This window comes from Chiloscyllium plagiosum, unplaced genomic scaffold (genome assembly GCF_037043375.1).
Source record: "Chiloscyllium plagiosum isolate Xiang-an unplaced genomic scaffold, Cpla_swu_hap1 HiC_scaffold_3, whole genome shotgun sequence".
NCBI classification, from domain to species: domain Eukaryota; kingdom Metazoa; phylum Chordata; class Chondrichthyes; order Orectolobiformes; family Hemiscylliidae; genus Chiloscyllium; species Chiloscyllium plagiosum.
This window is the reverse complement of record NW_028270141.1, coordinates 11,560,126-11,584,030: the sequence shown is the minus strand read 5'-3', so window position 1 is coordinate 11,584,030 and position 23,905 is coordinate 11,560,126. Positions and strand designations below refer to the sequence as shown.

General features: G+C 44.2%; 2 protein-coding genes across 9 annotated transcripts in view; one reads left to right on the top strand and one right to left on the bottom strand.

Annotated features, from left to right (window-relative positions):
• The window catches only part of wdcp (WD repeat and coiled coil containing), a 98,609-nt gene that overhangs the window by 42,743 nt on the left and 31,961 nt on the right, over positions 1 to 23,905 (top strand). The gene's annotated exons all lie outside the window — the stretch shown is intronic.
• The window catches only part of LOC122540791 (sodium-dependent lysophosphatidylcholine symporter 1-like), an 80,937-nt gene continuing 80,602 nt past the window's right edge, over positions 23,571 to 23,905 (bottom strand). For all 8 annotated transcript variants that reach the window (XM_087977447.1, XM_043677015.2, XM_087977481.1 and 5 more), the window contains one exon: positions 23,571 to 23,864. In XM_087977447.1, the coding sequence (XP_087833573.1) occupies positions 23,810 to 23,864 (55 nt within the window). In that variant the 3' untranslated portion in view covers positions 23,571 to 23,809. The remainder of the gene's footprint in view (positions 23,865 to 23,905) is intronic.

The window sequence follows — 23,905 nt, the reverse complement described above, 5'->3', positions numbered from 1 at the left end:
TTCAACCTGTCACAATGCAACTGAAATGAGTGTTACATTTAAAAATTGAAAGGTGAGTCTAGAAAAGCAAGATTACAACATTGTCTAGCTCCATAATGTGTTCATTTACTCAAGTACAAGTTGTGATATGTGGATGTCACTCATGTGGTGCTCATAACTTACAACATTCCAAGAATCATAGATAGATGTACAGCACAGAAATAGACCCTTTTGGTCCAACTTGTCCATGCTGACCAGTTATCCAAAATTAATCTAGTCCCATTTGCCAGCATTTGGCCCATATCCCTCAAAACCCTTCCTTGTCATATACCATCCACATGCCTTTTAATTACTGTAATTGTACCAGCCTCCATCACTTCCTCTGGCAGCTCATTCCATACATGCACCACCCTCTGCATGAAAACATTTCCCCTTAGGTGCCTTTTAAATCTTTCCCCTCTCACTTTAAACCTATGCCTTGTAGTTTTGGAGTCCCTTACCCCGGGGGAAAAAACTTGGCTACTCTTTCTCTCCGTGCCCCTCATGATTTTATAAACCTCACAGGTTGGGCCAAGCTGCATTTCAGAGCTACTTACTCATGCTCTGAGTGCTCATTCACCGAGATCCTATCTGGATAGTCACAGCATCCCTGCCTTGCCATGTAGCTCAGGCGCAAAGCCAGAAAGCTTGCTGTGGTTCTTGAGAGGCTTCAGTCATCTCAAAGGAGGCAGCCTTCAGTCAGGAGTCCCTGCTCAATAAGTCAAGGGCAGCCTTCAAATCAGTCCAGGGTTTGTATCTGCTCAGTCGACCAGTCAGAAATTCTTTTCTTGCAAGGAGTGAGCAGCTGAATGCTGGGCAGCCCATTGCCCATCTTTTCTTTTTCTGCTGTTTTGGACTGTTTTGTCCTTAAATAAGAGGGATTGAGTGGGATCAAAGTGGTTGGCACAGCTCCTAGTGTTGGTGCAGGCTGGGGAAAAATGGTGAGGTATTCCTGATGAGTGAATAGGCAGCACAGATGTTTAATAGTGCGAGTTTGGAGGTGGGCGATAGTGAATAAGAGGAAATGCAGATAATAGGATGGTAGAATTTTGAGTCTTGATGAGAGATGGGTACCAATAGCAGAGAGACAGAGAGAGAGCGCGCGAGCATGAGGTATCAGAGAGGAGATAGTGGCTCTTACCTTGGTAGAGAGGGAATGGTCATCTTCCTGCAGTGCGGGGCATTCCTCTAGATGGATGAGAGTGCTCCAACTGGATGGCAGCCTTGGATTAAGCTGGCATGATCGGCTGTTGTGCACCCCCTGCTGATCCTTGAGAAAGGCAATAGTCCTCCTCAACCTGTCTCTCAGGACTTCACTGTCCCTTGCCACAAAGTGAGGCATCAATTCCCTTCTTTGCCATGATGTGCAGGGTGAACGGCAATCACATGCAGGACACCTCCAGGCTGACACAGTGCTAGTGCCAGGGATGCCAGTCTGTTCTGGAGTAACCTGGCAGGGGCAGTTTCCTATGGAAACAGTGAATGGTAGAAGCATGCCAGTACAAGATGAAAGCATGCTATGAGGCAGGGTAGCTATTTAATGAGGTAAGTTTGACACAATATAGCGAGAAACTTCATTGGGCCTGGTGGAAAAAACCCTTTCGGGAAGTTCGACAAAATTGACGCAGCCAAAATATGACAACATTCAGCCCATTATGTCTTTGGTTTTGACAGGACCAGGAAACTTTATGAAGAATTCTAGAAAGCGAGTCATTTAACCTAAACTTTATTCTGGATCAGTGGTGCTGGAAGAGCACAGCAATTCAGGCAGCACCCGAGGAGCTTCGAAATCGACGTTTCGGGCAAAAGCCCTTCATCAGGAATAAAGGCAGAGAGCCTGAAGCGTGGAGAGATAAGCTAGAGGAGGGTGGGGTTGGGGATAGAGTAGCATAGAGTACAATGGGTCAGTGGGGGAGGAGATGAAGGTGATAGGTCAGGGAGGAGAGGGTGGAGTGGATAGGTGGAAAAGGAGCTGGGCAGGTCGGACAAGTCCGGACAAGTCAAGGGGACAGTTTTGCTGGAGGTTAGAAACTAGGATGAGGTGGGGGAAGGGGAAATGAGGAAGCTGTTGAAATCCACATTGATGCCCTGGCGTTGAAGTGTTCCATGGCGGAAGATGAGGCGTTCTTCTTCCATGCGTCTGGTGATGAGGGAGCGGCGGTGGAGGAGGCCCAGCACCTCCATGTCCTCGGCAGAGTGGGAGGGGGAGTTGAAATGTTGAGCCACGGGGCGGTTTGGTTGATTGGTGCGGGTGTCTCGGAGATGTTCCCTAAAGCGCTCTGCTGGGAGGCGCCCAGTCTCCCCAATGTAGAGGAGACCGCATCGGGAGCAACAGATACAATAAATGATATTAGTGGATGTTCAGGTAAAACTTTGATGGATGTGGAAGGCTCCTTTAGGGCCTTGGATGGAGGTGAGGGAGGAGGTGTGGGCACAGGTTTTACAGTTCCTGCGGTGGCAGGGGAAAGTGCCAGGATGGGAGGGTGGGTCATAGGGGGGCGTGGACCTGACCAGGTAGTCACGGAGGGAACGGTTTTTGCGGAAGGCGGAGAGGGGTGGGGAGGGAAATATATCCCTGGTGGTAGGGTCTGTTTGGAGGTGGCGGGAATGTCGGCGGATGATTTGGTTTATGCAAAGGTTGGTAGGGTGGAAGATGAGCACCAGGGGCGTTCTGTCCTTGTTGCAGTTGGAGGGGTGGGGTCTGAGGGCGGAGGTGCGGGATGTGGACGAGATGCGTTGGAGGGCATCTTTAACCACGTGGGAAGGGAAATTGCGGTATCGAAAGAAGGAGGCCATCTGGTGTGTTCTATGGTGGAACTGCTCCTCCTGGGAGCAGATACGGCGGAGGCGGAGGAATTGGGAATACGGGATGGCATTTTTGCAAGAGGTAGGGTGGGAAGAGGTGTAATCCAGGTAGCTGTGGGAGTCGGTGGGTTTGTAAAAAATATCAGTGTCAAGTCGGTCATCATTAATGGAGATGGAGAGGTCCAGGAAGGGGAGGGAGGTGTCAGAGATGGTCCGGGTAAATTTAAGGTCAGGGTGGAATGTGTTGGTGAAGTTGATGAATTGCTCAACCTCCTCGCGGGAGCACGAGGTGGCGCCAATGCAGTCATCAATATAACGGAGGAAGAGGTGGGGAGTGGTGCCGGTGTAATTACGGAAGATCAACTGCTCTACGTAGCCAACAAAGAGACAGGCATAGCTGGGGCCCATACGTGTGCCCATGGCTACCCCTTTGGTCTGGAGGAAGTGGGAGGATTCAAAGGAGAAATTGTTAAGGGTGAGGACCAGTTCGGCCAAACGAATGAGAGTGTCGGTGGAGGGGTACTGTTGGGATCGTCTGGAGAGGAAGAAACGGAGGGCTTGGAGGCCCTGGTTATGGCGGATGGAGGTGTAGAGGGATTGGATATCCATGGTGAAGATGAGGCGTTGGGGGCCGGGGAAACGGAAGTCTTGGAGGAGGTGGAGGGCGTGGGTGGTGTCTCGAACATACGTGGGGAGTTCCTGGACTAGGGGGGATAGGACAGTGTCGAGGTAGGTAGAGATGAGTTCAGGGGGGCAGGAGCATGCTGAGACAATGGGACGGCCAGGGTGGTCAGGCTTGTGGATCTTGGGAAGGAGGTAGAACCGGGCAGTGCGGGGTTCCCGGACTATGAGGTCTTGGGAAGGAGGTAGAACCGGGCAGTGCGGGGTTCCCGGACTATGAGGTCTTGGGAAGGAGGTAGAACCGGGCAGTGCGGGGTTCCCGGACTATGAGGTCTTGGGAAGGAGGTAACCCTATTTCCCTCCCCAGCTCTCTCCGCCTTCCGCAAAGACCGTTCCCTCCGTGACTACCTGGTCAGGTCCACGCCCCCCTATGACCCACCCTCCCATCCTGGCACTTTCCCCTGCCACCGCAGGAACTGTAAAACCTGTGCCCACACCTCCTCCCTCACCTCCATCCAAGGCCCTAAAGGAGCCTTCCACATCCATCAAAGTTTTACCTGCACATCCACTAATATCATTTATTGTATAGGCTGGGACTATTTTCCCTGGACTGTCAGAGGTTGAAGGGTGAACTGGCAGAGGCTTATAAAATCATGAGTGACATGGATAAGAAGAATAGTCAAGGTCTTTTCTCCAGGTCAGGGGAGTCCAAAATGAGAGGGAACAGATTTAAAGTGCGTTGCTCCCGATGCGGTCTCCTCCACTTTAGCAACACTGGACTCTGGTCATGGAAACATTTTCCCATATCTAACAGCAGATTAAAAATAAGCTACATTTATGCAGCATCTTTAACACCATAACCTTCTGTCAGGCACTTCACATAAAAGTAATCAGACAAACATTGATACCAAACCAAACTGGGTATAAAATCAAGTGATCAAAAACTGACTGATGGATAGCCACAGTGGCTGTGGCTGGCACAGATCCAAGTAAGCTATGTTAATTCTGGTCTCCCTGCTACAGAAGGACATGTGAAACATGAAAGGATTTAGAAAAAAAATTGCCAGTGTTGGTGGGTCTGAGCTAGAGGGAAGGGCTGAAGGAGGAGGCAGAGATAGAAAGGTTTAATGAGGAAATTCCAAGGCAAATCTCATCCTATCAATGATCGATTGGCATTCTTGGCAGAGAGTAAAACCCAATAATGTCTGTTTGTAGGTCAATAGTGGAGGATGTCAGGATCCTTAATTGTAATTTGAGTGAATACTTTAAATTAGGCATTCAATCGACTCATTCATTAGCAGAGCGCTTTAGGGAACATCTCCGAGACACCCGCACCAATCAACCAAACCGCCCCGTGGCTCAACATTTCAACTCCCCCTCCCACTCTGCCGAGGACATGGAGGTGCTGGGCCTCCTCCACCGCCGCTCCCTCACCACCAGACGCATGGAAGAAGAACGCCTCATCTTCCGCCATGGAACACGTCAACCCCAGGGCATCAATGTGGATTTCAACAGCTTCCTCATTTCCCCTTCCCCCACCTCATCCTAGTTTCTAACCTCCAGCAAAACTGTCCCCTTGACTTGTCCGGACTTGTCCGACCTGCCCAGCTCCTTTTCCACCTATCCACTCCACCCTCTCCTCCCTGACCTATCATCTTCATCTCCTCCCCCACTCACCCATTGTACTCTATGCTACTCTATCCTCACCCCCACCCTCCTCTAGCTTATCTCTCCACGCTTCAGGCTCTCTGCCTTTATTCCTGATGAAGGGCTTTTGCCCGAAACGTCGATTTCGAAACTCCTCGGATGCTGCCTGAACTGCTGTGCTCTTCCAGCACCACTGATCCAGAATCTGGTTTCCAGCATCTGCAGTCATTGTTTTTACCTAACCTAAACTTTAGTCAAGCATTCCATCGTGTTATGAGAGCATTGAATGCTAATGTCAGGAAGGGAAAGATTTGAATGTTTTGCGATAATTTTTACTTCATCGTCTGGTTGGTAGACTGGTTAGAAAACTCCCACAATTTTTATTTGCAATTCAACCTCGATTCATAGTCCTCATCCATTCATTGTATTTTGTGGTTTACTTTGCATTTTACAGCTGACATATTACAATGAGTTTTCTTCCAGATTCCCAACACGACTGTGACAGGAAACCAGAAGAATTCAAAGGGAAGGAATAGAGTCATGGTGACAGAAAATAGGAACTTGTGCAAGGCTCTGTGTAACCAGTGTCTGCTCATTAATTCCCATACAATTATCTGGCATTACTTCTGCTTAAGAATTTTTTAAAAAATTCATGGAATGTGGGCATGACAATTTTTGTTGACCATCCCTAATTGCCCTTAAAAAAACAAAGAGGTGGTGAGTTTGTAAATACAGGCAGCCAAGTACAAATAGAACAATTACAACTGAATGACCTTGTGCCACGTATTTTCCATTGTACCACTTTAGCAACACTGGACTCTGGTCACGGAAACATTTTCCCATATCTAACAGCAGATTAAAAATGACCATGACTATTCACTCTATCCTTGCCCCTCATGATTTTATGAACTTCTATAAGGTCACCCCTCAGTCAGCCTCTGTCTCTCCAGGTAAAAAAAACCCCAGCCTTTTCAGCTTCTCCCTATAGTTCAAACACTCCAACCCTGGCAACAGCCTTGGAAATCTTTTATGAATCTTTACAAGTTTGACAACATCTTTCCTATAGCAGGGAGACCAGAATTGAATGGAGCATTCTAAAAGTGGTCTCACCAACGTCCTATATAGCTGCAACATCATGTCCCAACCCCTATGTTCAGTGCACTGAACCATGAAGGCAACCTTACCAAATGCCTTATTCATGACCCAATGCACCTGCATATCTAGGTCTTTTTGTATGGCAACACTCCCCAGGGCCCTACCATTTAGAAAAAAAATTGCCAGTGTTGGTGGGTCTGAGCTAGAGGGAAGGGCTGAAGGAGGAGGCAGAGATAGAAAGGTTTAATGAGGAAATTCCAAGGCAAATCTCATCCTTTCAATGATCGATTGGCATTCTTGGCAGAGAGTAAAGCCCAATAATGTCTGTTTGTAGGTCAATAGTGGAGGATGTCAGGATCCTTAATTGCAATTTGAGTGAATACTTTAAATTAGGCATTCAATCGACTCATAGAGTCATAGAACTTTACAGCACAGAAACAGACCTTTTGGTCCAACTCATCTATGCCGACAAATATCCTAAATTAATCTGGTCAAATTTGCCAGCATTTGTCCCATATTCCTCTGAACCCTTACTATTCACATACACATCCAGATCCCTTTTAAATGTCATTGTATCAGCTTCCACCAATTACTCTGCGTGAATAACTTGCCTCTTTTAAATCTTTCCCCTTTCACCTTAAATCTATATCCTCAAGTTTTGAACTCCCTTGCCCTGAGAAAAAGTCCTTGACTATTCATTCTATCCATGCCCCTCATCATTTTACAAACTTCTATAAGGTCACCCTTCAGCCTCCAATGCTCTAGGGAAAATGGCCCCAGCCTATTCAGCCCTTCCCTCTAGCTCAGACCCACCAACACTGGCAATTTTTTTTCTAAATCCTTTCATGTTTCACATGTCCTTTCTGTAGCAGGGAGACCAGAATTAACATAGCTTACTTGGATCTGTGCCAGCCACAGCCACTGTGGCTATCCATCAGTCAGTGTTCAGTATTATGTACTGGAAATAGTATTGTAACTAGAATGAGACCACCCTGACCACTCTCAATAATTGCAAATATAGGTGCCCCCAAAGAGCAACATAATAGTTTTGTGGTAACTGCATAATGTTATTTCCATTGTAAGGTGCTGCTTGTCTCAGCTAAGGTCAGTGACCATGCAAGATATTAATCTAACATTACAATCTATAATATTCAACTCTCACTTATTATGCTATTGATCATTCACTGAAAGTTTCCTGTTTATGGAAAGCTGCAAACAAAGCTATGAAGTAAAATGATCTATCTCAAGGACATTTGTAAGTTTAAACAAGTTGTTTTAATATGCTCTGTGCTAAGGTTATTATTCAGAGTTTTCGATACTATCTTCACCACTCTGCAGAAAGTGTTCAGGAAGTAACCAGAATAAGGGCGGCATGGTGGCTCAGTAGTTAGCACTGCTGCCTCACAGCACCAGGATCCCAGGTTCAATTCCAGCCTCGGGCGACTGTCTGTGTGGAGTTTGCACATTCTCCCCATGTCTGCGTGGGTTTCCTCCGGGTGCTCCGGTTTCCTCCCACAGTCCAAACACGTACAGGTCAGGTGAATTGGCCATGCTAAGTTGCCCGTAGTGTTAGGTGCATTAGAGGGAATTGGGTCTGTGTGGGTTACCCTTCAGAGGGTCGGTGTGGACTTGTTGGGCCAAAGGGCCTGTTTCCACACTGTAGGGAATCTAATCTAATCAAACTTTCAGGAGTTAGAGCTTTACTACGTTAGCCAGACTTCCAGAGATGAACATGTTTTCGAGTAATAAGTTTGAGGAATGGTAATGAAGCATGAAAGATCTTTACCTTACCCAGAGTCATGGATAATTTAAAAGTAGGTAATTTATTTCTTTGCACTGGAAATACTGTTCAGTAAAATCAGTTCTTTTGTACATAGATACACATGGAACATGATGCAAGATATTTAAAAGGATGAGCTTGTTATGTTGAAGAATATTTTTGCATCCTTTCTTTTCTTGTTTTTCATAATGAGTCCCTGGGAGATCAGAGCCCAAAGGATACATTTTCTTTTGAAATTCTGACCTCATCTCTTTGGACACCAGAGGAATCCACTGAAATTGTTTTGTTGTTGTCACAGTGGCATTTATGTTGGGTGTTAATCAACATCAAATGAAATTGGTATCCTATGGCCAAATTTAAAGCTGGAAAATACGCTCCAGATGACTCAGGCTTTTTCCTCCCTCTTTCCATATTACCATATTCTTCACTCATTGGACATGAAATACTGTATCATTTGACTGATGACTATTTTTGCAACCTTTGATGGAACTTAAGGCTGCTTCTCCATTATTTTCTTGGTTTCCTTCAGTTTGTAGTCACCTAACTCTGGTCTCCAACTGACCACTCTAAAGAAGCTTACATTTTGTGTCCATTGTTTGGCGACAAATTATCTGGAGATCATTTTCTAGTGTGTCTAGTCATGACAGGGCACAACAAGAATGGAACAAGTTGTAAACAGACTGAAGTATTTTTGATCATAGCTTTAAATCCAAAGATTTGGCAGTAGTAATTAACTGACTGAAACCAATGTCTGGTTCAAGTTTTCATTAGCTCATGTTTGAGTGCTTTGGTTATTTGCTTGCCAATTAATGTCTTCCACGTGGAATTGGTTTCAGATTTGCAACAGCTTTCTTAGTTTGATGGGTAAGCCTAGAATAAAAGTATAAGACTGCTAAATGCTTTGAGGATTACACTTTTAAAACAACTTGTGAAATTCAACAAGCAATCTAATTAATAAAATGAATACATTTAAGTGATGTTTGAACTTGTCTGAAGTACAGTCTCATCAAATCTAACAAACCTCCAGGAAAGAAAATGTAATGGGTGTGAATTTGATGAATTAGGTTCAATTTTGCATCTGGTGCCAGTTCACAAATAAGGTTTTCATTGACTAATTAAGTTTTTTTTTAGTTCTTGGGATTTGCATGTTGCTCGAGAGATCAGCATTTAATGTCCCTTTCTTGTTTGCATTAAGTAGGAGGTTGTGAGCTTTCATTCTGGATTGTTGCTGCCCCTGAGGTGGAAGTTGTTCCATGAGCTTGTTAAGTGGGAGTTCCAGGATACCGACCAAGTGATGTTGAAGGAATGACAATATACTGTCTGAAGTTGGGCTAGTGTGTGTCTTGCAAGAGAATTTGGAGATGAAGTAATTGCTCCTATGCAATTTCTTCTCTTCTTGGTGGTGAGAGTTGAACATTTGGGAGGCACTATTGAGAACTTGTTCTGCATCCTTTCGATAATGTGCATTGCAGCTGCATTGTGTCATTGATGGGCTGGATAGATATTTATGTTTGTGGATTGGCAGGTCTCATCCTGGTGGTATTTACTTCTTTGTTTCACAACCCATTGGGAAGTGCACTGGAAATTAAGACCCATTAATTCCCAGCATCTCCACAAGCATTAAATGTTATTGAAGATCCTCTGTGTGTTTGATCCTTTGGATAACAGCAAGGCATACCAAGTTGTCCTAGGTTCCATAAAAATACTCTTTAAAAGGTACAGTAACAAAATAGGAGTTTTAATTTGCGTAACTTAAACTTTATCTCTTTTAACCTACCACTCATGCAAATGACAGAGACACACAGTGGGGGAAAAAAAACCACTGGGTCAAAATCCTGGAATTCCCTCCCTAATGGCATTGTAAGTCAACCGACAGTAGATGGACTGCAACAGTTCAAGAAGGCAGCTTACCACCACCTTCTCAAGGGCACCTAGGGACAGGCAATAAATGCAGGGCCAGCCAGCCATCACCAAACTAGATGAATTTGTTCTTCAGTCCTTTTCTTTTCTTCAATGATGCCCTAACATAGCTTGCACAGTGATAATCAGTATTTGATTTACAGTACTGTGATCTGGGGTCTTTCTGGTTGTCTTTGGGTTTTAGCTATTTCTTTCAGTATTTCTGAATGTATTTTCGCCTGTTCTTTTGGTGGACAATTTGAGAAAGCAACTTTACAAAGAAAGGAGTAGAGAAAGATTGATACAATTATCTTCTTGGACTTTGTTGTAGTTCACTCTTCCCCTAGAATCTGTCTTAAACTGAAACCCAATCAATCAGAGACTTGTTGCAATGCTGAGCTCTCCTGAACCCACAACTGATGCAAACTGGAAGCCAGTCTAAAAACTGCTTCTGGGTAAAGGTACCCTGAGTGCTTCCAGATCGTGCTAATTTGTCAGGACCTGGTGCTACAGAAGCAACTTTGTTTCATCTTTTATTCATTCACGGAATGTAGATATTACTGGCTGGCCCTGCATTTATTGCCTGTCCCTAGGTGCCCTTGAGAAGGTAGTGGTAAGCTGCCTCCTTGAACTGTTGCAGTCCATCTACTGTCAGTTGACTTACAATGCCATTAGGGAGGGAATTCCAGGATTTTGACCCAATGACAGTGAAAGAACGGTAATATATTTCCAAATCAGGATGGTGAGTGGCTTGGAGGGGAACCTGAAGATGGTGGTGTTCCCACATATTTGCTGCCCTTGTCCTTCTAGATGGAAGTTTGTGGGGTTTGGAAGGTGCTTTCTGAGGATCTTTGGTGAATTTCTGCAGTGCATCTTGTGGATTTGACATTGCTGCTACTGAGCTTCAGTGGTGGGGGAGTGGAGGTTTGTGGATGTAGTGCCAATCAAGTTGGCTGCTTTGTCCTGGATAATGTCAAGCCTGTTGAGTGTTGTTGGAGCTACATTCATCCAGGCAAATGGGGAGTATTTCAGCAGACTCCTGACTGTTGCTTTTCAGATGGTGGATAGGTTTTGTGTAGTCAGGAGTGTTTCTCGCCTCTGACCTGCTCTTTAGCCACTCTGTTTATGTGGTGAGTCCAGTTGAATTTCTTGTCAATGGTAACCCCAGGATATTGATAATGGGGCATCCAGTGATGATAACACCATTGAATGTCAAGTGGTGATGGCTAGATTGTCACTTATTGGTGATGGTCATAGCCTGTGATTTGTGTGGGGCAAACATTAATTGACAGTTGTCAGCTCAAGCTTGGATATTGTCCAGATCTTGTTGCATTTGAACATGGACTGCTTCAGTATCTGAGGAGCTGAGAATGGTACTGAACATTGTGCAATCATCGACAAACATCCCCACTTTTGATCTTATGATGGAAGGGAGGTCATTGATGAAGCAGCTGAAGATGTTTGGGCTGAGGTCACTACCTGAGGAACTCCTGCAGAGATGCCTTAGAGTTGAGGTGACTGATCTCCAACAGCCACAACTATCTTCCTATGCACCAGGTATGACTTCAAATACAATAATGAGTTTCACATGTTTGTCTAAAGCTGCAAGTAACTCCGTGTATTCTCCCCTTTGTAAAGTCAGTGTCAATTTTTCAGCTTTTCAATCCTTAGTCCTGAAAACATTAAAATCTAAAAAGCTGTGGTCGTTTACTTCTTGGTATTATTGCAATTGCACTCGACCAGGCCATAGTCAGTACTCAATCACCCTCCTGACTTACGCTTTGTCGATGATGGAAAAGCTTCAAGGAGTCACAAAATGCTTCCCGTATTGTGGAATAGCTAATCTCTAATTATTATAACAGCCACAGGGGTTTTGTAGTCGAGAATGTGGTGCTGGAAAAGCACAGCAGGTCAGGCAGCATCCGAGGAGCAGGAGAATCGATGTTTCGGGCAAAAGCCCTTCATCAGTTTTGTAACTGGTGTAATTGAATTTCTGTTAAATGGCCACCCAACATGGAGTGAAATGGATGCACCACCAGTCCTAGAGAATTCTGATTCCAGCTGGGTTAAGTTTGTGAGCCTGTAGAAAATTCTGAACTCTTTTTAGAGATGTGAAGTTCAGAAATGGAGGGTATTTATTTTAGAGAAATTCCCTTAAAAGTACTGCGGCCTAGACTGGAAGCAATTATCAGGACACTGCTTGAAAAATGTAGCGACGAAAACTATAAAGCCAATTGATCTGAAACTTTGTGGACAGTTTGAGTATTTGTAGTTAAATCCTGCATAGTGTTTTCCTCAAGCTTCCAAATCCTGTGCCTTATACTGTGAATTACAATCAGATTTCACGCTGGGCATTTTTAGCTTTTGCCAATTCAGTCTCAGCTTGCACAGCTAAGTTGGTTATATAAGCTGTCCCAAAATCTTCAACATCTATAGCCTCCAGCTGTCAAACTGACAATTTGACAGACAGTAAAAGTAATTGCCTTCCATTTCAGTCTTTGCAGGATGTATGTGCAGTGAGAATGGGTGGCAGTGGGAGATGCTGTGAATACTATAATTTGCTTTTGTGGCTTAAAAAAAAGATAAAAGAGACACACACATCTGCTATTTTTCTCATCTTCCAAGCTGGCAGGCAATTCTACCCGACCCTAGTTCTGATTGGAATTCAAGCTTTGTCGCAACCTATCAAATAATGGCTGCAGTAATAGCTAAAAAGCAGAAATTATCACGTAGATTATTCTAAACTTGACATTAGTGTAGCCCCAAATGCACATTTCTTGCAAACTAGGTTGCAGGAAAAATAATCTGTCTAATATAGGAGTGAAAACTAGGATTTTATTTAAAAGAATAGCGCACATGTTTTCATGTTTCGCATCTCCGGAATCAAGCACAAATTAAAAGCTGTGTTTTCTTCTAATAGAGTCATAGTCATAGAGTCATAGAGATGTACAGCATGGAAGTTCATGACAACGAAAATTAGGGAAACGGAAAACTTCACATCATAATGAAGAAGAAAAATACCTTCTATACATCAGTGCAATAAACATAATTTGTTGCATACCAATGGCAAAAATGGCAGGTGAGCCTCGAAATCTCAGATCATGCCAGTGAACATGGCACTTTCCAATTTTGCTGGTGCAGGAATGAGGTGGGGGCGAGTACTGGTTGTGTATCGGGCATTTGTGCTTCACCGAGGCAGCTGGAGATTTAAGTTATCTGCTGCCTCCACTCAAGTCAGATTTTGATGCAAAGTAGACCTGGAAGGAGCTGTTCTGATATTTGTGCATTTCTTTGAACGGCCAAGGTAAGGTATGATTTGATATGGTTAGATATGGTCCTGGGACTTTAGACTCCTAGGGAGTGTTGCTGAACAAAGAAACCTTGGAGTGCAGGTTCATAGCTCCTTGAAAGTGGAGTCGCAGGTAGATAGGAGAGTGAAGAAGGCGTTTGGTATGCTTTCCTTTATTGGTCAGAGTATTGAGTACACGAGTTGGGAGGCCATGTTGCGGCTGTACAGGACATTGGTTAGGCCAATGTTGGGATATTGTGTGCAATTCTGGTCTCCTTCCTATCAGAAAGGTGTGAAACTTGAAAGGGTTCAGAAAAGATTTACAAGGACGTTGCCAGGGTTGGAGGATTTGAGCTATATAGAGAGATTGAACAGGCTGGAGCTGTTTCCCTGGAGCATCAGAGGCTGAGGGGTGACCTTATAGAGGTTTACAATATTATGAGGGGCATGGATAGGATAAGTAGACAAAGTCTTTTCCCTGGGTGGGGGAGTCCAGAACTAGAGGGCATAGGTTTAGGGTTAGAGTGGAAAGATATAAAAGAGACCTAAGGGGCAACTTTTTCACACAGAGGGTGGCATGTGTATGGAATGAGCTGTCAGAGGAAGTGGTGGAGGCTGGTACAATTGCAACATTTAAAAGGCTTTTAGATGGGTATATGAATAGGAAGTGTTTGGAGGGAAATGGGCCGTGTGCTGGCAGGTGGGATCAGATTGGGTTGGGATATCTGGTTGGCATGGATGGGTTGGACTGAAGGGTCTGTTTCCGTGCTGGTACATCTCGATGACAATGACTCTATATGGTTTTGGGACTTCTCTGGAGGTGATCAGGTACCCTTCAGAATTGTTAAAAGTAGGCATAAACCCACTATCAAGATAATTGGAATTATCAACATACTTGACAAAACCAGCTTTCAAAATAGGTCCAAACAACTGTCAGCTGAACCAGTGAAGAGAACCTGTCAATAGACATTGTCAAATGTGTCAAGAAGACCTGTCAAGGCATCTGTGACAGTGAACCATCAAGGCTTTTAAACTTCTTGTTCTTTAAATTTTAGAAAGAAATTGTTGAGAGCCAAGAGATTTTTTTCTTGCTTTTTGAATCTGTTGACATAATCTTGAGATTTTCCACTTTTGATTAGTGGTGCATGTTTGATTTCACAGCCATTCATTTTCACAGTCGAGTGTCAGTTCACAGTTTGATTGACAGCTACATGGATTTGTGGATAGTTTGAAATGAATTTCAATGCATGCTATTACAGGATTGTGGACTTTAATGAAATGTTTTGTCATTGCAAGGTATTACTTGAATATAAATGTAATAATTGGGTTTTTACCCAAAGAAGCTAGGAACAAGGGTAGGCCATTCAGCCCTTCAAGCCTGCTTTCTCATTCAACATGATATAGTTGATCTCCTACCTCAATGACATATTCCTGCTTTCTGCCCTTACCCCTTGATACCTTTAAAATAAAATAAAAACTTTCTGTTGAATATATTCAGTGACTTGGCCTCCACTACCTTCTGTGGTAGAGAACTGCACAGAACCATTATGCATTGAGTTAAGAAATGTTTCCTCATCTCAGCACTAAAAGGCCTACCATATCCTAAAATTGAGACTCCTGGTTTTAGACCTCCAACCAGAGAAACATTTTACCTGCATGTAGACTGTCCAGTCCTGTTGGAACTTTATACATTTCAATCAGATCCTCTCGTAACTTTCTAAACTCTAGTGAAAACATGCCCAGTCGAATTCAAAACATCAACTAATTTGTTTATTTCAATGTTGTTAAGTCTGCAATACACACTTAGAACCTTATTTCCTGTAACTTTATTTTATCTCATCTTTGCATGGATCCTTAGAAGTGTCTAAGATGAGTTGTCAGGTTATGAGAAAAGGGTTGTGGGTGAGTGCCACGGATTGGGAAGAGTTGAAGATAAATTTGTATAAGGGATATAAAGGATTGTGAGAGTGGGTACAGGGGCACAGGGTGATATGGAGGGCATGAAGGGCTGTGGGGATGAGTTCCAGAACAAAGGTTGACTCGGAGAATACAAAGGTTTCTTGGAGTGGAGTACGGGTATATAGATTTGATTGGAAGGCATAAGGGGTTTGAGATGGAATGGGTGATTGTGAAGGCTGGAGGCATGTTCTTGCTTTCTGTAAAATAAGATCTCCAAGATAGTTTTGGAGCTTAGAGACAGGCCACCTGCACAACCCGCCTCTGTTCCCAGCACCCATTCCAATACTTTTGAGGTCACCAGAATTGATCTCTAATATAGTCCTAGGAGAAAGTGAGCACTGAAGGTCTGGAGATCAGAGTCGAGAGTGTGGTGCTGGAAAAGCACAGCAGGTCAGGCAGCATCCGAGGAGGAGAATCAACATTTTGGGCATTAGCCCTTCATCAGGAATGAGGCTTGTGGGCCGGGGAGCTGAGAGATATATGGGAGGTGGGAATGGGGTTGGGAAGAAGGTAGATGAGAATGCAATAGTTACATGAAGTTGGAGGAGAAGGTGATAGGTTGGAGCGGATAGATGGGAAGGACAATGGTCAGGTCAAGAGGGCAGTGCCGAGTTGGAGGTTTGGGACTGTGCTACGGTGGGGAAGGGGAAATGGGGAAACTGGTGAAATCTCGTGTGGTTGCAGGGTCCCAAGGCGGAATATGAGGCATCCTTCCTCCAGGCATCAGGTGGTTAGGGTTTGTGATGGAGGAGGCCCAGGACCTGCGTGTCCTTGGTGGAGTGAGAGGGGGAGTTAATGTGTTCAGCCACAGGGCAGTGGGGTTGGTTGGTGTGTGTCCAGAGATGTTCTCTGAAATGATTTGCAAGTTGGTGTCCTGCCTTCCTGATGTAGAGGAGACCACATCAGGTGCAATGGATATAGTGGATGACATTTGTGGAAGTACAGGTAAATTTCTGTCAGATGTGGAAGGATCCTTTGGGCCTTGGACGAAGGTGAGGGAGTGAGGTGTGGGCACAGGTTTTGCACTTCCTGCGGTAGCAAGGGAAGGTATGGGGTGTGGGCTGATTTGGGGGAGGGGGGGAGCGGGCGGTGTGTGGATATGACAAGAGAGTTGCAGAGGGAATGGTCTCTCTGAAACGCTGATGGGGGTGAGGAGGAAAATATGTCCCTGGTGGTGGGGTCTGTTTGTAGGTGTCATAAGTGGCAGAGGATGATATGATGTATAAGGTGGTTAGTGGGGTGCAAGGTGAGGACCTGGGGTGTGGGTGGGGAGTTCTGTCCTTGTTGCATTGGAAGGGGTAGGGTTCAAGGGCGGAGGTGCAGGGAGTGGAGGAGATGCGCTGGAGGACATCGTTGACCACATAGGAGGGGAAATTATGGTCCTTGAAGTTCAATGGCGGAACTGATCCTCCTGGGAACAGACATGGCGGAGGCGGAATTGAGAATAAGGGATGGCATTTTTATAGAAGGCAGGGTGGGAGGAGGTGCTGACCAGGAAGCTGTGGGAGGCAGTGGGTTTGTAGCCGATGTCTGTGGTCAGTCAGTCACCAGAGATGGTCCAGGAAGGGGACGGAGGTATCTGAGATGGTCCAGGTGAATTTGATGTCATGATAAAAGGTGTTAGTGAAGTTGATGAACTGTTCAACCTAGGAGCACGAGGTAGCACCAATACCATCATCGATGTAGAGGAGGGAACGATGGGGGATGTTGCCGGTGTAGCTATGGAAGATGGACTGTTCCACTTACCCGACAAAGAGACAGGCATACCCGGGGCCAATGCGGGCGCCCATGGCTACCCTTTTGGTTTGGAGGAAGTAGAAGGTTTGGAAGGAGAAGTTGTTGAGGGTGAGGACCAGTTCAGCCAGGCAGATGAGAGTGTTAGTGGAAGAGTGCTGATGGGATGGCATGGGAGGAAAAAATGGAGGGTTTGGAGGCCTTTGTCATGGTAGATATCCTGCTCCTCCTGCTGTTGCCTGACCTGCTCTTGACTCTAATATAGTCTGCCCATATGGAAATGTGGCAATAATTTTCAAGGTCCGGTTCATGGAACTGGGAATTCTTCTGACTTGATGACCAAATGCAAGAGTTTCTTTTTGATTGGATTCTCTGCAGTGTGGAAACAGGCCCTTCAGCCCAACAAGTCCACACCGACCCTCTGAAGAGTAACCCACCCAGACCCATTTCCCTCTGACTGATGCACCTAACACAATGGACAATTTAGCATGGCCAATTCACCTAACCTGTAGGAGCAAACTGGAGCACCTGGAGGAAACCCACACAGACATGGGGAGAATGTGCAAACGCCACACAGACAGTTGCCCAAGGCTGGAATCGAACCTGGGACCCTGGTGATGTAAAACAGCAGTGCTAACCACTGAGCCACCGTGTTATTGGATGTAGAATCTTCAATCAGAGCAAACCAATTTGGACTGATTTCTATCAGCACTGTTACTGAAGCAAGTGTTTACAAGTGACATCATTCACAGTGATATCGCTATTAATCCAGAGACCCAGGTAATGTTCTTGCTTTGAATCCCACCACAGCAAACGGTGACATCTTATTGTGTGGAAAGGCTGCCGACATCATCAAAGTTAAAAATCACACAACACCAGGTTATAGTCCAACAGGTTTAATTGGAAGCACACTAGCTTTTGGAGCGACGCTCCTTCATCAGGTGATATCCACTGCACCCCACACTGATCTCCTACAGCTCCTTCCTCAAGCAGAAGATACAGAAGCCTGAATACTTTCACCAGCAGGTTCAGGAACAGTTTCTTCCTGGTGGTTTTTACACTGATGAATGGACTCTCTAGCCTCAAATAATGCTGACCTTGCTAATGTTGATCCCACCCAGTGCATGTCCTGTGCAATGTAACCTGTATACCCCTGTCTAAGTGTTTTTGATCTGTACATTCTTGCTTACTATAATCTGCCTGCACTGCCCATAAACAAAGCTTTTCACTGTACTTTGGTCCATGTGGCAATCAATCAATCAATAAAAATCTGGAATTAAGAGTCTAATGATGACTATGAATGTCCGTTAGAGAAGAAAACTGCCAACCTTACCTGGTCTGGCCTATATGTGACTCCACAGAGTCATCGAGCCATAGAGATGTATAGCACGGAAACATACCCTTCGCTCCAACTCATCCATGCTGACTTGTCCTAAATTAATCTAATTCCATTTGTCAGCGTGTGGCCCCTCTCAACCTTTCCTATTCATATACCCATCCAGATGCCTTTTAAATGTCATAATTGTATCAGCCTCCACCACTTCCTCTGACAGCTCATTTCATACACGCACCACCCTCCATGAAAAGGTTGACCCACAGCAATGTGATTGACTCTTGACTGCCCTCTGGGATGGGCAATAAATGCTGGCCTAGCCAGCGATACCTTCATTCCCGTGAATGAGTTAAAAAAGAGTAAGCTCCCTCAGACAGTCTGCTGCAAAAGTATTCTCCAATGTAAAGTGTAAGGAAAAAAACCCATCCAGACTCATAGGAGCTCTACAAGGTTGATCTGGTCCTGTTTCTGGACTGGAAAAATTGACAATAGAAGGCGGTGCACTCTTGATTTTCCGATGATTAAAATTGATGGATATTTGTAATTTCAGCTGACCAATATCATTTTATGAATGATATTTTCAGATTTATTTCCATATTCATCAACAGCAGAGTATTTAGGTATAAATATCTGCACATCTCTTATTATCTTCAATCCCTCTTTTGCTCTCACCTGGTCTGTTTGTATTTGAGGTTAAAGATGAGTGTCAATAGACTTTAGATGGAGCAGAACAAATTTTCAGCTAATATCGTCTCAGCGTCTCAAGTTTTCGCCACATTATGACTTCTGTTATTGTTTTGGTAATTCTCCGATGGATGGTTTCCATAGTTTCAACAACTATGTGGGCGGCACGGTGACACAGTGGTTAGCATTGTTGCCTCACAGTGCCAGAGACCCGGGTTCAATTCCCGACTCAGGCGACTGACTGTGTGGAGTTTGCACGTTTTCCCCATGTCCGCGTGGGTTTTCTCCGGGTGCTCCAGTTTCCTCCCACAGTCCAAATATGTGCAGATCTGGTGAATTGGCCATGCTAAATTGCCCGTAGTGTTAGGTTAGGGGTATGGGTGGGTTGCGCTTTGGCGGGGCGGTGTGGACTTGTTGGGCCGAAGGGCTTGTTTCCACACTGTAAGTAATCTAAACTAACTTTTCTGTAATGAATAGCCCAAAGCTGTACACAGTATCTATGGCCAAAATGATACAAAGTGATTATTTCCTCTTCACTCCTATATTCTAAAGCCCATTTATAAAATGCAAAATACTGTTGCCCTTATTATTGTTTAATCATCCACCTCATTTACATTTTGAACTCTAAAGAGGCGATTTTAACTGTGCATGTGGGCAGAAACTAGGTGGATAAGCAGTTAAGGTCAGCCTGGGTATTAGCATCCAACACCTTTCTCTCTTCCAAAAATAGAAATTGCTGGAAAAGCTCAGCAGGTCTAGCAGCACCTGTGGAGAGAAATCAGAGTTAACGCTTCGAGTTGCATGTTCTCTTCTGGCAGGTTCCAATGCTACTTTAGAATCATAGAATCTCTACATATGGAAGCAGGCCCTTCAGCCCAAAAAGTCCACACCGACCCTCCGAAGGGTAACCCATCCAGACCCATTCCTCGACCCCATTATCTTATATTTATCCCTAACTAATGCACCTAACCTACACATCCACGAACACTATGGGCAACTTAGCACAGCCCAATCCACCTAACCGGCATATCTTTGGATTGTGGGAAGAAACAGGAGCACCCAGAGGAAACCCATGCAGAAATGGGGGGAATGTGCAAACTCCACACAGACAGTTGCCCAAGGCTGGAATCGAACCTAGGTCTCTGGAACTGTGAGGCGGCAGTGCTAATCACTAAGCCACCGTGATCTCCTGAGCAGAGAAGGGGGACTTTGAGGGAAACTGGCAGACTCTTTAAAGATGCAAATTACAATTAGATAATGTCATCGGGGCAAGACTACTGTTTTAATCAGAAGGTTTTGCAGCAAAGCTATTGTTGCTTTCCTGCCAAGTGAACCTAGTCAAAAGAGTAACCCAAAATAAGCAAATGCTCAGGAAGGTCCTAATTTGAATGTTATTGATTATGATTGGAGGCAGGGAGGAGAGGGAGCTACTCGGCTGAGTACTTGGGAGTTGTGCCTGTAAACTCTCCAAATAGATTCCTCTTGCCCAATATTCTGCTCCTGCTTGATTTACAGCAGCTCATTTTACTAGTTTTGGGCAAGCAAATATTTATTGTTGGCTTTTCAAAACATGAGCCTTTCTGGACGATGGTCTGGGAGCTTACATTCTTCCAGTTGGAAACCAATCCATCTAATATAGTATACCTTATTTATTCATTTTTTGTGGGATGTGGGCATCACTCGTTGGGCGAACATTTATTATCCATCCCTAGTTGCCCGTGAGAAGGTGGTGGTGAGCTGCCTTCTTGAACTGCTGCAGTCTATCTGCTGTTAGTTGACCCAAAATGCAATGGGGTGGGGGGAGAGGTGGTGGAGGGGGCAGGAAGTCCAGGATTTTGGCCCAATGGGAGTGAAGAAGTAGCAATATATTTCCAAGTCAAGATGGTGAATGGCTTGGAGAAGAACTTGAGATGGAAGTGGACTTGTGTTTAGAAAATGCTGTCTGAGGATCTTTGGTGAATTCCTGCAGAGCATCCTGTAGGTAGTACACACTGCTGCTACTGAGCATGCAGTGCTGGTGGTGGAGGGAGAGGATGCTTGCAGATGTAGTACCAATCAAATGGGCTGCTTTGCCCTGGATAGTATCAAGCTTCTTTAGTGTTTTTAGAACTGCACTCAACCAGGCAAGTGGGGAGTATTCCATCACAGTCCTACCTTGTGCCTTGTAGATGATGGACAGGCTTTCGGGAGTCAGGAGGTGAGTTACTTGCCACAGTATTCCTAGCCTCTGACCTATTTTTGAAGCTACTGTGTTTTATGTGGTGAGTCCAGTTCAGTTTCTGATCAATGATAACTCCCAAGATGTTGATAATGGGGGAATCAGTGATGGTAACACCATTGAATGTCAAGGGGCCGTGGTTAGATTGTCTTGTGTTGGTGATGGTCATTGCCTGTCATTTGTGTGGCGCAAATGTTACTTGCCACTTGTCAGCCCCAGCCTGGATATTGTCCACATCATGTTGCATTTGAAGTGGACTGCTTCAGTGTCTGAGGAGTCATGAATGGTGCTGAACATTGTGCAATCATTGATGAATATCCCCACTTCTGACCTTATGATGGAGGGAAGGTAATTGATGAAACAGCTGAAGATAGTTGGGTCTTGGATACTATCCTGAGGAACTCCTGTAGAGATGTTCTGGAGCTGAGATGACTGACTTCCAACAACCACGACCATTTTCCTATGTGTCAGGTATGACTCTAATCATTGGAGAATTGCCCCGATACAGTGATTCCAGTTTTGCAAAGGCTCCTTGATGCCACACTCGATCTAATGCAGTCTTAATGTCAGGGGCTGTCACTGTCCCCTCATGTCTGGAATTCAGCTCTTTTGTCCATGTCTGAACTAAGGCTAGAATGATGTCAGGAAGTGAGTGACTCTAGTGGAGTCCAAACTGGGCATTGCTGAGCAGGTGCTGCTTGATAGCACTGTTGATGACACCTTCCTTCACTTTACTGATGATTGAGGGTAGATGCAGCAGTAATTGGCTGGGTTGGATTCATCTGCTTGTAACGTGCAGGACATACTTGGGCAATTTTCCACATTGTCGGGTAGATGCCAGTGTTGTATCTGTATTGGAACAGCTTGGCTAGGGGAATGGCACGTTCTGGAGCACCAGTCTTCAGTACTTTTGCCAGAATGTTGTCAGGGCTTGTAGCCTTTGCAGTATCCAGTGCCTCAAACAATTTCTTGATATCATGTGGACTGCATTGAAATGGCTGAAGACTGGTATCTGTAGTACTGGGGACCGCTAGAGGAGGCCAAGTTGCATCATTCACTCAGCACTTCTGGCTGATGATTGCTGTGAAAGCTTCAGTCTTACCTTTTGCACTGATGTGCTGGGTTCTTCCATCATTGAGGATGGGGATATTTTGGAGCTTTCTCCTCCAGTGAGATGTTTAATCATCCACCGCCATTCACGACAGGATGTGTCAGGATTGCAGAGCTTAGATCCTGCACAATAAGGGTTTGAAAACTTTATCTTTCAAGAACTTATTCTAGTTTCTCATGATTCTTAGCCCAGATTGTTATTTTTGGGAACAATAAAACAAGAGGGAGTAATTGCTCCTGAACAGGAACAATTGCTCTTTCGCCACCTTTTTGATTATGTTTGAATATAAAAAACACAACTCAGAAATTGTACCTAGAGATCAAATCTCATGACTAAATAAATTCCTACCTGAGAATGTGAGATCTATCACAATGTAATGTAGGATATATCTCTTTGGTACCTTCTACCCTAGCTAGTTGTTAATCTCTTCCTATGTTAGGAGTAACTAATTAAGTCTGTCCTGGACAAAGAGGACTGAATATGGACAGTCAGAACATGGATGTCAGTGTGGGCATTCCTGAAAGACTGTTCACCTGGACATGGCTACTGAAGAGAGTTTGCAAGTACTTTTCTTTTCCAGCTGACCACTGACTCTTTTTGGAGAGCACAATGCAATCACAACATTTTCTCGATCTTGCACTCAGTTGAGAAACACATTATACTTTGCTGTTAATAGAAAAGCTAAGAGTGTAAAGCCAATTTTCATGTATCTACAATGTGTAGTTTCCTAGAATCTGGGCTTGTTGATAGAATGGAGTGCAGCTGACAGACAGAAACCCAAGTGGACAACCTTGTAATGACACCTTAAGCACCTGGAAACACTTAAGTCACTTGTGAGTTATGTTCAGTACCCTCAGCAAAATATAATTATGTCCAATGACTTTTCATCCATTTATCTCTTATGAGACATATGAGGATTGATTTTTAACTGATGGAGGTGGAATAAAACAATCAGTAGTGAGTTGACTGACCGTTATACTATCCAATTAATTTCACTTTCCATTAACTCCAGTCCTCTACTCTGTATGTTCAAGATATCATGCAGTTCAAGAAATCAACTCAGCACTATCTTCTCAAGGGAAATCACACACAGGCAGTATATAATGGCTTTATGGCTTTGGCAGTGATGTTCACATTCCTTGGAATTTTTTTTAAGCATCTTCGCAGCTAAGGATTCTCAGCATTCAGTGGCTTGTGGCCAGTAGTTTTCCATCTTTTGTCTACTTCAATTTGGAAGTCATTACCTGCAATGAGTATGCATCAAAATGATAAAATCTATTCACTGATACATCACTTTAGAGTCTGAAAAGGAAAGGTTAACAGTATGCAATAAATTAAACTCTGGAAAAGCTAGTAAATAAAAGGAAATGCATAAAAGCAATCTTTTACAATTTATTAAATCAGTTTTCCACATAGCAACTACTCTTATTTTTATTTGAGATAAATTCATTACTTCAGGTTAACAAAACATATCCAGAAATTGCATTAAAATATAAACAGATGCAAATTCCAGTGTGGTTAGTGTAATATAAATAAGTGTTGCAGCAGTAATGATCCCTGCATACTCTGAAATCTATGGCTTATAGGTGATTGTCATATCTCAGTCTTGCTATTTATTATGATGCGTTCTCCACATTTTTCAGTGATTGACCACCAATGTGGACATTTTGCCTGTAAAACAAAAAAAGACACTCCAGTATTAATTTGGTAGA